At 44.1% G+C, this 13,153-nt stretch overlaps 3 protein-coding genes across 7 annotated transcripts in view; 2 read left to right on the top strand and 1 right to left on the bottom strand.

The window, feature by feature from the left end:
- Nucleotides 1-7,290, bottom strand: part of Syt7 (Synaptotagmin 7) — a 30,341-nt gene extending 23,051 nt beyond the window's left edge. For 3 of the 4 annotated variants that reach the window (XM_078191714.1, XM_078191715.1, XM_078191712.1), the window contains exon 1: nucleotides 932-1,260. In XM_078191714.1, coding sequence (XP_078047840.1) covers nucleotides 932-1,176 — 245 coding nt within the window. In that variant the 5' untranslated portion in view covers nucleotides 1,177-1,260. Of the gene's footprint in view, nucleotides 1-931; nucleotides 1,261-6,646 lie in introns of those variants that run through there. The other variant, XM_078191713.1, reaches the window with a different exon arrangement.
- On the top strand, nucleotides 4,872-11,623 carry LOC144475633 (vanin-like protein 1). Of its 2 annotated transcripts, XM_078191710.1 has the most exons (8): nucleotides 4,872-5,016; nucleotides 9,152-9,303; nucleotides 9,375-9,515; nucleotides 9,588-9,734; nucleotides 9,803-9,945; nucleotides 10,095-10,309; nucleotides 10,368-10,472; nucleotides 10,633-11,623. In XM_078191710.1, exons 2-8 carry the CDS (start codon nucleotides 9,229-9,231, stop codon nucleotides 11,391-11,393), a joined length of 1,587 nt encoding a protein of 528 aa, XP_078047836.1. In that variant the 5' UTR covers nucleotides 4,872-5,016; nucleotides 9,152-9,228; the 3' UTR covers nucleotides 11,394-11,623. The 2 variants fall into 2 exon arrangements, with proteins under 2 accessions (XP_078047836.1, XP_078047835.1); XM_078191709.1 differs by lacking the exon at nucleotides 4,872-5,016 and having other exon boundaries at nucleotides 7,895-9,303.
- LOC144475640 (cytochrome b-c1 complex subunit Rieske, mitochondrial) lies at nucleotides 11,622-13,092 on the top strand. The gene is made up of 3 exons (XM_078191730.1): nucleotides 11,622-11,978; nucleotides 12,420-12,597; nucleotides 12,665-13,092. The coding sequence occupies exons 1-3, from the start codon at nucleotides 11,768-11,770 to the stop codon at nucleotides 12,954-12,956; spliced, it is 681 nt and encodes a 226-aa protein (XP_078047856.1). The 5' UTR covers nucleotides 11,622-11,767; the 3' UTR covers nucleotides 12,957-13,092.
- The last annotated feature ends 61 nt before the right edge of the window (nucleotides 13,093-13,153 follow it).

Genomic DNA, 13,153 nt, shown 5'->3' on the forward strand with positions numbered 1-13,153 from the left:
ACGACACGCGACCGCGTTTCGCGACCCTCCCGTCACACCGGCGGAATCGAGAACGTCGCCGACCAATTTTCCAACTGGAAACGCTGCGCCACGTCGCGTTGTGGCCGCTTACGTAATTGCGCTTATTATTTTTGCGTGAAATTTCCTCGACCCCGTTGCCACTTCGATCGATAATACTCGCAACCCGTGGCAAGCAAGCGACGAGTTACGGACAAATTTACCGACTCGACACGACTCGACTCAACTAGACGTGACGGTTAGGCTCTTCCACCCCCTTGTCCACCAACGGGCCACCATCGAGCCACCATCGGGATACTATCGGACCACGCGATTCGAGAGGGTAGCGGCGGGTTATAGAGACTAGGTTCTGAAACGGTCTCGTAATTAACTGTTTCAAACTGTTGTTTATCGGTCCCCCATATCGGTTTCAAAGTTGTCATAAAATGGTTACTGTCGTAGATCATTCACAGTCTTATCGATCGCTATATTTTCATTTATAATGGAAATGATATCGTCACTTTTATCGCTTGCGTAAATACATATTGTAAACTGTTATCTTATCTCGTAAACTGCACCGCAGCGCTTTACTTATGCTATAAATATTGTTTAAGTTTCAGCAAATAAATGAATCGGATTTACAGAAGAATTTCAGACTATTTGCATATTATCTACATTTTATTAAAATTATCAGAGAGAAGATATTTTCAACAGACCTATGTTTTCTGCATAATAACCATAAAAATCTCGAGAACTGAAACTGATATAACTCCGGATCGGTATACACGTATGTATAACAGTTATGACATTAATTCGGTCCTTGGAACTGTTTGAAGGTCTGAAACCGATATCACGATTGCTTTCAATCTCTGCGAGAGACACGTGGACTGACGGCGATGCTCGCGAGAAGCTCGATTCATGTTCTATTGCTTACCCGAACACCTTCGTGCTAATTAGCGGGGTCGTCAGAGTCAAGAAACCGTTCTTTCGGTCCGTCAACGCGCCGTGCCGCTCGTCCGAAAAATCATCCCCGTTCACGGCCACGAAGTCATCGTTTCTCTGTTTCAACTTTCTCGTGCGGAGATAGAGCCAGGCTGCCAGGCCGAGGAACACGAGCACCACCAGGCCTCCGACCGTCCCGAAGATCGCTGTCAACATCACCCCCGTCGTCTCCGCCATACGAACCTTCAAGAGAGAAACGTACCGTCAAGTAAACACGCCAATTAATTCGGCTGCTATCGATCGCCCTCCGTCTCGCTTTCGTTCCTCTGACCAACAACCACGACCGTATCCTTGCCGCGACCAAAGCGTTTTCATCGGGAACGATGCGAACGCATTAACTAACTGCGAAAGTTTCCACGGAACTTTTACTGGAACGCTGTTTTATTTAGCGAAATAATTTCCACTCGATTTTACGATATCCCAGCGCCGATCTATATTCATACGGACATGCGGTGGTTAAATATCCGGTCTTGTTTTTCAAAACTTATTGCTTCATATTACATGAATTACCGGACCTAGCAAAATGGCGGGATGTAGTATCTTTATTTTACGATTATTGGGGTCGTAATGACGATTTTGTGGGAAATTACTGGATATCAACTGGATATCAACTATTGGTTTAATAATTACTGGACAAAACTTATTCTTCGACATTGCTGGTACTACGAGAGCCAACAAAATGGCGAGCTCCATTGTCTTTATTTTACAATTATTGTAATGACACTTTCATGGATGAATATATCTATTAATTATTGAATAATGTCTTGATAAACGTGATCCTGGTATTTTCGACTATCAAACCCGACAAAATGGCGGGCTCTAGGTTCTTCAATTTACGATTATTGGGTTTATAATGACGCTTTTCTGGACAATTACTGGATATATATATCATGTACATCGTTTTATTAACAGAGTATTCGAGTTCGACCTCATTTAGAGTAATATTCTGATCACCATACTGATATGGCTAATCTATTTAAGCAGACTGAAATTATTCAACACCGACTTTTGCCATTCCGTGTCTTCCGCAGCGGTTATCGAATGGCTTCTGGTGATCATAATTATAAATACCCTAGGCTCAAGTTTAATCTTTGTTCTATTCAAACGGGCCATACTTTATTTGTTCTTCTATTTGCATTTCAAATGGCATTGATGATACTATCTCTTTCACCTCATCGCGAATGTCCATTAGACACCATACTATTTAAAAACAACAGAATCACATTATATTTTACGAATGTTAATATCTACTGCACACGGTTCGGTTTCTTCGTCCAGAGTATCGTCTTTTCGATTTCTACCGTTAAGCGATAACTTAAGGTAAATCCTCCCGTAAATGAATAAATATCAAATATACCAATTTTTTCGGATACGCCTTGTAATTAAAAGCACGTAACGACGTGATAAGTGCGGTACAGTTTCTTTCAAAAGGCAATAAAAATTACATAGTCAGTTTTAGCGTTCGATAGTTCCAGTCGTTAACGAGTAAGCAGAGTAATCCGAGATCGGTGCTTTCTGTGTAGTTCTCGCGTTTCAAGATTCGAGCCTAACCAAGAGTAGCTGGACAACGTTAAAAATAATCCCGGCCGCTCAATGCGCCATTATCCCGATTTCGCGTCCCTCATTCTCGTGTTTCTCGCTTGTTTAAGGAGAAAGGATTCGGTTCGTCGAGGACGAGCGAAAATAAAGGGACAAGGCGGTGACTATCGATTTCTTCGCGATGGAGCGTCGAATTTCACAAAAAAGCCCCTGCCGATTCTGGTAACGAAGAGGGGAAGGGCAACAAATAAGCCATTTTCGTAAGCCAATTTATTTTATTCCACCGTCCTCCGGTCTTGCTTATTTTCTTTCCACCCGTGGGCCTGGCAGAGCATGTAAGTGCCACTTTAACGATGAAAAATACAGAATTGAAGAGTTCGCGGCCTTGTTCGAGCAACTTCTAAGACTCTGCGCGACCCCTACGCCTTTAAAGCTATTTCCAATAGGACGCGGACCATTCCTCAGCGATTCTAGAACGCAAAACCAGTAGGTCGATTACTCGAATCAATCATCCGCAGTGGCAAACAAATTCGATCCTTCCCGTGGACTATTTTTAATGAACCGGTAGATGTTCGAGACCCTTCACCTCGTAAAACTGTTTAATTTGCGCTATATCTCGTCAATCGTTGCTTCCGCTAAATAAAATACAATGACGCGATCGAATTCTTATGACCGATGGTCTGGCAAATAACACGTTGTCTGCGCAAACATTTGACTGAAGCGTTGACGCTCTGAGGAGCAGGTGGTAGCATACATGTTTCAGCAAATCTTCTATTCGATTATACAATGTGGTCAGTATCTGATGGTAAATACGACCTTGAGAGGAGGGATCCCACGTGCAGAAATAAGTTGAGAAAAGAATTGAGTTAGAAAGTTCGCCAGGTTTGCGTGCGTTATTGTATAATGGGACAGTTCGTCCCTATTCAATAATATCTTTTTCAAAATTGAAACCTTAAAAGAAACAACTTTGTTACTAATTTTTATTTAGAATCATTTCTCTCGCGATTATAACAGTAGTTACTGACCACCCTATACATATATATAGTACGTGATTAAATTTGGTGCTCCGTCGTTTATATGCAACGTTGTAGAGTGGGCGATGGCCTTTAAACTTCTCTCGAACGAGAAGCAAAGCATATTAGTTAAAGGGAAGCATCGTCGATGATGATGATGATGATGATGATGATGATGATGACTCCTCTACTCGGTTTTTTTCTCGTACTTCCTTCCCCGGAATTGCTTCAGCCGCGTTACTTTCATCTAATTAAAGACGCGTCTCCTATGGATCTTGTTCGCCGTTCATCGTTCACCCTTTCCTCCGAGTTGTGAAGCACACGCAAAACCGATGATCCGGCTAATAATCGACCATTATATTAATAACAACAATCATCCGCAGGGGTGATACGACAAGCCCTTCTCCGTTTCGCATCCTCTCTTTCCGTCTGTCGGCAAACTTTGAAAAGCTCGGACGCGTGTTTACGATTTTCATTGGCAAGGGAAAAAACTTGTGAACGACGAGACACACGCGACAATGGTTCTCGAATCGACGATATCGGAGAGAGGAAAAAAGTTCGAGCGACGCAGAGATGCGTTCACGAGTTAACTTTTTCCGAAATCGGAAACGAATGTGTTCCGCGTTTAGATCGCCAAGCTGTTTCCTCGTTAACATGCACATTTGTGTCATCCTTTGTTTCCAGTTTTGGTGGACCAACGCTTAATTACGAGGATTCTCCGCGACGTTCAACGTATTTGACAAAATATTTTTAACGGAAACATTTGCTGTGTATTTCCATGTAAACCGTGCACATGGAAATCAATATGGAACAAGAAACTAACTAAATTGGCACGGCGAAAATGAAAGTAAGTTTGAATTTTTAATCATTTCTCGCTTGATCCTTAGTTTTAACCCAGTTTTAACGACCGCGAAAAACGTGAAATCTACTTAAGCTTTTAAACAATTCATTTTGAAACTTTTCTATTCGACACACTTAACGAGAACGCGTTTCTTTGGGGACGGATTGATTATCCGTCATACAGAGAGGCAATCGGACGGAACCGCGCCGGGTCGGAGCAGACCCAAGCTATTCAAAGGTGAACGTTCGCGAACGAAGAAGAATAACTCTTCTATGCGCCATCAGATCAATTAGCGAGCCCGACTTTCCAATATCCTCAATTTGATTCCTATTCATCAAAGGGGCCATTGTCGGAGACAATGATGATCGACAGCATCGACTCAGCGGTACCATGATAGTTTTCGTAACTCGGTTACCGTACCTATCTGGCTGCGTACTCGGAATGTGTCGGGTCGGTTCGTTTGATGTCGGGTCGCGTCGGGCCAGGTTAGGTCGACAACGTCATCGATACGAGGACGTGCTTCCTCGACGCCGCTACATATTCAGACTGTTTTTAAAAGTGTGTGTTGGTCCTTTAAGACCCAGCAAGATGTGTAAAACAACGTATGAATACGCTACAACTACGGTAAATACTCATACGCACACGCACGCTCGATACCATTCAACACTTTCACGGGTGTTGCATATATGTGATATTGACTGCCTATGATTTTCGGCTACCATGACTTGTAATAATAATATTGTATTATTTGTTTCTTCATGGTAATTATATTCTTTTTTAGTTGAAAAAAAATCATTCATCCAGATTAAATCATCTTCTATAGTGAATTTCCAGAAAACGTGATGAAAGTGTTTCATTTCTCATTCAAAATCAGTTCGCTAACCGAGAAGGAATGATCCCAGCGCCGGATAGAATGCAACCTTCCTACAGCGGTGTAAACGCACCGCGTTCCACGCGTAAACAAATTTTCGAACTGCAGGAAGCAGCCACATAGTATCAAATTTAGAAGTATATGACAATTTTTCGAAAAAAGATTAAAATCTTGCAGAGATTTGTTCATTTTTTCGAAAAAGGATGATGGAGTGATCGGGGAAGGGAAACTAAATGAATCTTGCTAATTTGTCGTTACACGGGTGAGAATTTTCTGTTCGGAGAGCTCCGTAGACGGGCGACACACTTCATGAGTCAGCTTCGCATTACCAACGACCAATGACTTCGTTACTGATGACCTTGACCATGGCTCAACGGGAACCGCTTCGGCATTTCGAGAGACAGACTGGTCGCGATCGATAGAATATTTCTTGAACTTGTCTCAGCTGGTTTTGTGGATCGTTTTTACCGAACCCTTTAAACATTTGCTGTAGATGTCGCATATTACTAGAAATGCAGAAAATAGGATTGAGGATCCTCCGAACTTGATCGTTAGAATCGTGATTTGTACGATATTTTTGAACCGAGTTCACAATGACGATGCTCCGTGACCAAGATTACTTTTCTAAGAACAGGTGTCTAGGCGTGTGCAAACTTGGAAAGATCCCATGCGTGTACTATTTTCGTGGACGCGACGTCTGGTACTCTAGTCACGATTTCTGGCGGCGAAACCTGCAGTAGAGCCTGCGGCAGGAAATTCGTCGTTCGCTGGCTTAATTAGGCGAGATCTGTCGAAGAATCGATGAGAATCGAACAGGCTTGTTCAGCAATCTAAAAGCGTCTGATGCGACGCGTCATCGGCATGAGATATAGTTCGGTTCCAAGCTTAACTCAACTCGCAGCACACCGTCGATCGATGCTGCTACTTCTTCACGGCTTATCCGTTCTCGCTTCTCTCGAGAATCCGATGCAACATTTATATTCGATAAGAAGCAAATGAGAAACGATAGGTGTCGAAAGAAAGATTGCGGCGTCGACGTTGCCGTTGCAGTTATTGTTGCAGTTGCAGATGCGGATGCAGTTGCAGCTGCAGTTACCGTTACTGTTGACCGTTCATGTGTTTCGGATACGCCACAACGTTGCCGCGAACCAATCGGAAACGGGAAATGAGGAACAGGAAACGAGATAATCGCTCCCAGTTCCTCTTCCAGTTACTAGCGTGAACGTTGCGGCTAGGCTAGCGTAAACGGTACTCTAACGTGGACACTGCGTATCCTCCGAAAAAAAGACAGAGCTGTCAAATTATCAAGTTCTCGAGACGAGGGAGAAACGAAAGAAACGATAGAGCGAAAGGCGAATCGGAATTTTGCAGGGTCGTACTCACCACGAAGCAGAGGAACAATCCTCTGTGACTCGTGCCGAATTTCAAACAACGATTACCGCGACAAACGACATTTATGCGACCCAGGTGTGTCCCTGTGCGTTCACAACCACCGTGTTCCCAAGACCTCTCTTCCCTTCTCTCCTCTCAGCGTCGAGCGGGAACACGAGGAGCCGGTGAACCACCGATCAAACGATTCTAATAGAACTTCACCGAGCGGTAGATCGAAGGAATATCGAGGGAGAGTAACGAATGAACAAACCAAACGGTGTACCGTGGATAGAGTTTTTGCTGTACAGTGTGCGGCAGAACGAGAGAAAAGTGTGTGCCGAGAAAGAGTGCTGCGAGAGAGAACGGCGGAGAGAGGAAGACGGTTGCGTGATTTTCAGTGCAGGCTTGCCGAGAACAAGGAGAGATAGAGAGAGAGAGAGAGAGAGAGAGAGAATGAGGGGCGGGAAACACAGAATGAAGAATAGCGAGAAGCCTGAGATAGACAGATAGATAGATAAGCGGAGAGGGAGCACAGGAGATGGGCCAGATAGTAGTCGACCACACGACAGTATTCCAGCGACAGCGATGCAAACGCGTAGTCGTGGAAAAAGAGTCGAAAAATGAAGAAAGGATTGAGATAAGAGAGGAACGGCAACCGTGTGACAGACAGCGTCGCGACGCACTGCTGCTTCGACGCCGTGAACCCCCACCGTCGCAACCCCGGTAGCTTTCCACCCGTGTACGGGCTCTCTTTCTCTCTCTTTCTTCCTCTTTCGCCCTCTCTCGCTCTTTCGCCACCGATCCCCACCTAGCCCACTATGGCACACCTTGCGAATCCTTCCCCAAATCTCGAACGTACGAGTTTCTTTCCCACCCCACCCTCCTCCACGATCCCACCAAATTTCATCCCCTTTAGGGCAACTCGAAGAAATTTCGCAAATTCCACGACATAGGGAACCCTTTACCCCTTATCGTTTATCGATATACATAGTTATTTTTATGTTACTATCTCATTGAGATTTCTTCGAATTAATAAAGTGAAGTGGTTCAATTAATCTGATACGGATTTATTACGGAATTACATTGACTCGATTGACTCTTGTTCATCTTTATACAAAGTAGTCCAAAGATCAGATTATTTGAGGATTCCTGTGGTGATTAAAACAGTGACTTGCAAGTCAAGCATTGTAATCAAGAACGTGCAATGTTCAAGTAAATACAATTTCGCTGTTTCCAACTTTAAATTCACACGGGATTTCGTGTTATTGTAACGGTGATAAAATCAACGCTGTGAACGGTCTAAAAAGTAGCCAATCTTTCTTAGCCCCAATTAACGGTCTTCAGTAAAAAATAATTTCTCCCTCGGCCGAGACTTTATCCCCTGTGAAAGCTTGAGCCGTCTAATCGACCGGAACACTCGTTCCAAGTCGGGCGCGTTCCTTTGAAATTTTAACGGGCAGAAGGGTCTTGTAAAATGTATCTACCGTACGGTACGATATGGTACAGCACAGCACAGTACGGTACCGCAGTCTCTGTACCGATCCTAGCAGCCATCCGTTTCCGATTCGGAAATTTGCTGGCAACCTTTTGGATATCACGTGGACAGACTCGTGATAATCGGCGGCGGTGAAAAACAAGCGCTATCGATCATCGGAAAGATCTGATGTTGTACGCCGAGTAACGAGAGAATCATCGGTGTTCTGTGTGTGGTCGAGTAGGGGCGGGATATATCGGCGCGAGGGACGAGTCGGATGCAGAAAAATGCTGCTCCAGTTTTATTCATCGTCGACGAGCCTCTTTCAATTTCCAGCATGCCACGTGTCGTTTACTTTTTCTTTTTTTCTTGTATTCAGACCTCTAAACGCGGTCCGTGAAACACACAAGCGAAAACGGTTCTTCGGGGCACGGAACACCGCGAAATACGTATCGGCTCATTTTAGATTTTATAAGAACAGAGGGGGCGTAGTGTTTCACATAAGGTGCGCCTGAGTTGACCAAAAAAAATACTCATGACTTTCGTGTTACGTATGATTTCACCGAAAAACAGAATTACAGTGGAACACGCCATGCGACGCGAATCGAGAAGTCGAAGTTTGACGAGAGCTAGGATACCGAAAATCATTTGTTTACTTGCGTCTCGTTAGTTTCGTGTCTCTATCGTACACGGGTTCTATTTACAACGCAAAGAGGCACTCGAGATAGCCGATTAGTATTGACGGCAAATACCAGCAGAGAGAGATATGGCAATGGCGCGTTGATAGAGCGATTATGATTGGATGACGTTTCTACGACAAAAAGTGGGACGTGAATACCAAACCGCGTTGTCTGAACATCATCGACACGTGACAAAAAGATTCAGAACCACTATCCGAGAACTTTGGAACGAAGTTTAACAACGAGTCCCGTCCCGAGCGAGCCTTCCTTTGTTCGTCGGCCTCGTCTTTCGAGGTTTCCATTTAGAACCGCGTCAACTTCTTCGTTATCGGAAATTCTTTTAATAATAAATCGCTTCGATAGAGAGGACGCGTTGGATTGCATTGTGCTCGGCCAACTTAAATTGGCGAATTCTATCAGCGACCGCTAGAACGTGTATCATGGAAGGTGCAGCAATCATGCGTGCAGCTGTGGGTCTTTTGGGATTCTTGCTAACCGTGCAACTTTCGCAACAGGTAAAAGCTCATTGTAATTTGCTAAGAAATTAGAAGTCGTGTCAGCACGCATCACTTGCTCCAATTTGCAGGCGGCAGTGCAGGACTCACGGAATTATTATATCGGAGCGGTAGTGGAATTCGCGCCGATCACCAAGATTGAAAATGGCACGCTAACCCTGCTGACCAACGCGGCGAAGTACGTAGAGTTCATACAGGAGGCAAAAAAACAGGTGAGAGAAACAACACCTCTATCCCCCAGAAGTGATTTTTTATTCCGCTTTACCTATCACCCGGTTTTTCAGAACGCTGACATCATAGTGTTCCCGGAGGATGGATTAACGTCGTACATTATGCCAGGAAAGTCCAAGATGGATCCCTGGACTACAGCTATACCTTCTCCCGAGGACAACTTTGTTCCGTGCACGCAGAATCGAACCGACGTCAGCGAAGTAAGTCATTTATTCTCTCCCATAAGTGATGTGTACTGTAGTCGAGACGTTTGTCGATGTTTGCGCAGACATTAAAGGTTCTATCGTGCGCGGCGCGGGATAACAGCATTTATCTGGTAGTAAACATTGCCGAAAAAGAAGTTCTCAAGAATGGGACGGTCTACCATAACACTAACATGGCGTTCGACCGACAGGGCAAAATTGTCGCCAGGTGATTTCTTCTGCTATACCTAACTCAAGTCGCTTTTCGTATTCTTGGTCTAAGAGCCGCATTAATGCCGGAAGCTTAAGCTATTCAAAAATTGAATTCGATTAAGGCTAAAGAACCGTGGCCTCCATAACCACTCGGGCTGTGTACAGGTACCGTAAAGTGAATCTCTACGGCGAGGATCAATTCTCGGTGGTTGAGCCGCCGGAAATCGTCACCTTTGACACTGATTTCGGTGTCAAATTCGGCACATTCATATGCTTCGACATCCTATTCGCGACTCCAGCGCTCGATCTGACGAGGTTGAAGGGCGTCACGGACATTGTGTACAGCACCGCCTGGTTCTCCGAAGCACCATTTCTCACAGGTAATTTCTTTGGTTACGTAAACACCGACGACAAATTTTAGCTCGAATTCTCTTCCAGCCGTTCAAACGCAATACGGATGGTCCTATGGCGAGAATGTGAATATGCTGGCAGCCGGGTACAACAATCCGAGATCCGGGAGCGCCGGAAGCGGCATCTATTTGGGTAGGTATCCATAAATGCTTTCATTCCTTGATATAATCAGGCATGCGATACATTTAAGTCTCGAGTGTCTAGATATTATTGAAATTGCTCCATTTTCCATAAAGCAGAACCAGGAGTACGTATCAGTGAATTATCCTTGTTTCTTTTCACGATTTTCCAGGTGAACAGGGGATAGCTGTTGCAACCATGACTGAACATAGGCAGAACCGATTACTGGTCGCTCAGGTACCAAAGAAGTCTCCAAAGACGTCTCCGCAGAAGTTCACGACTTTGCCAGAGAAAGGCAATTTGGAAAATAGCACGGAAAGTTGCTACACGTTGAATATGACGGGGGACATTGTTAACGATGTTTTCATTAAGCGTGACAACATTGTACCGTTCACGAACGTTATCTTGAACGAAGATTCGTTCCGTAAAACATTATGCCACAATGATTTCTGTTGCGAATTTCAAGGCACAAAATCTGATAAATCAGAAGTGAAATCCATTTATCGGGCTGTGGTGTTCAATGGCTGTCGTCATTATGGTCGCACGGAGGAAGCCGATATTCGAACATGCGCGTTGATTCAATGTTCTAACGATTCCGTCGCTTCTTGCGGAGTTATTAAACAGTCAGATGCGACGTTTGACCATATTCACATCACCACGACGATCAATAATTATTCAAAGATGTTGGTGATACCTACCACGTTGAACTCCTCGTTGCTTCCGTTCACAACTTGGAGCATGAACAAAGAGGTAGTCGAAAACGGAACCAAATTCACGATAGCTCTCAATAAACAGACAAGAGATGTATCTACTTTCGGCCTATATATGCGACCGTTCAACAAAACTAGTGGATCACCTAAACTGTTCGAATCGAGTATGATCATTGTACTAAGTCTAGTGTCCAGCCTCTACTTGGCCGGAAACCGACTCTAACTGTTCGGCTTTGTTCCTAATCGATTCGTTCCTACGAATCGTGGGACCAGATTGCGTGTATGTACATAATTGTTATCGTATGTCGTGTACACTGTGTGTACATGTTATGTCGTCATTGTACGACAACAGTAGCGAGCGGGATTTATTTGGGCACGTGTATGATATTAGATACAGTCTGTAATAGAACAGTTTCACGACGATGATATCCAACGAAAAGGGAGATTCTAATTTCTGTTAATAAAAGGATTTGAAACTGTTCCGACAACTTGTATCGAGTTTTATATTGTTTTCACGGTTACTTTCGACTGTTTCCCAGACTGCCGAATGTTCACAGCAACAGGAATCACAAACTACACGCGAGATTTATGTGATAAATGTCAAAAATGGCGTACCTCAGAATACCGCCGACCGATCTCTCTGCTTCGATTCGAATATTAGGTTCCTGGCTGAGCTGCAGATATGCTCACTCGGATTTGCCGAAAGTTAGCTTTCAAGAGTACCGCAAGAATTCTGTCACACATCCTAACGTGTCTGCTACAAGGTCTGCAGACGAACGAAAAGTTAAAGCTACCCTATCGTCTTTCGGTGCGTGAACCCTTCAAAGTGATCATTTTCGAGTCTTCGAAACACAGCTTCCATTTTAACACTACACTACATTTTGAAATCGATGAAGTACGATAATAAGCATACATTATGGTAGGCTTAATGTTTCTCAGCGTCATCTTCGAGAAAATAAACTATTTCTGATATCAAAGTTGCGGAAACTGCATATTATTGTTGGATATTGATAAGTTACATTGAAATTAAAGAAAGCCGAATTTTAGTTGACGAAATGATCCATTTTTCCAACCTAGTAACATTCCCTAGTTAGTAACGTATCTCCACCTGCCACAGCGCATTCCGTATTAAATATATTATAAAGAACCTCTTTTACTCTCTGATCATGTGACGTTAAGAAGAGAAAGTAGATCTATTCAATTACAGAGAAAGCGTAGATGATGTAATGGTTAACTTTATCATGGACAGTGTTCGGCGTTGCAAACATGTACAGTGTGAAGTGCCACTTGTTACATTACATCTTATTCATGTCACCATCGCGAGACGTTCTAGCAGAGGCGCAGTCAGAAATTAGTTTGGATAACATACCCGAGGGAAAAACGTTGGTCGCCAAATGGCGAGGAAAACCGGTTTTCGTCTATCACCGGTAAGATTTCCGGGAAACTAACAAGTTTCTTGAAGTTTCCCTGATTTTCCTATACCCGTCTTTTCAGTTCGCAGAACATCATAGACCAAGAACGAAAAGTATCACTCTCGGAGCTAAGACACCCAGAGAGCGATGAGGAAAGGGCTGTAAGGCCTGAGTGGTTGATTATGATTGGAATCTGCACACATCTCGGATGTATTCCGATCCCAAATGCTGGCAATATCCCTGGAGGGTTCTATTGTCCATGTCATGGCTCGCACTTCGACGGTTCTGGCCGCATACGTCAGGGACCAGCCCCCACCAACATGGAAATACCCGAATACAAGTTTCTCGACAATAACGCCATCCTTATTGGTTGAAACAACGTCATTCCTGTGCCAATTATTGCTTCTTACCCGTCGATTTTCCATCACTTCTTCTTTCCTCGTTTTCCGTTTAATTTTGGTTAAATACAGGCGCGAACAATTCGTTCTCAACGTTCAACGCAACCCGCATCGTGGAAAGAATAGTTTCTTGAATCGCGCCGTGGCGCTCTTGAAACTGCCTCGCGGCGCCA

This window comes from Augochlora pura, chromosome 10 (genome assembly GCF_028453695.1).
Source record: "Augochlora pura isolate Apur16 chromosome 10, APUR_v2.2.1, whole genome shotgun sequence".
Classification (NCBI taxonomy): domain Eukaryota; kingdom Metazoa; phylum Arthropoda; class Insecta; order Hymenoptera; family Halictidae; genus Augochlora; species Augochlora pura.

Coding starts and splice junctions, on each gene's coding strand:
- LOC144475640 (XM_078191730.1), top strand. CDS start 11,768: ATGTCAAAAATGGCGTACCTCAGAATACCGCCGACCGATCTCTCTGCT. Junction 11,979..12,419: donor AGCTACCCTATCGTCTTTCG/GTGCGTGAACCC, acceptor TATCATGGACAG/TGTTCGGCGTTGCAAACATG. Junction 12,598..12,664: donor CCGGTTTTCGTCTATCACCG/GTAAGATTTCCG, acceptor CCGTCTTTTCAG/TTCGCAGAACATCATAGACC.
- LOC144475633 (XM_078191710.1), top strand. CDS start 9,229: ATGGAAGGTGCAGCAATCATGCGTGCAGCTGTGGGTCTTTTGGGATTC. Junction 9,516..9,587: donor TACAGGAGGCAAAAAAACAG/GTGAGAGAAACA, acceptor CCGGTTTTTCAG/AACGCTGACATCATAGTGTT. Junction 10,473..10,632: donor CGGAAGCGGCATCTATTTGG/GTAGGTATCCAT, acceptor ACGATTTTCCAG/GTGAACAGGGGATAGCTGTT.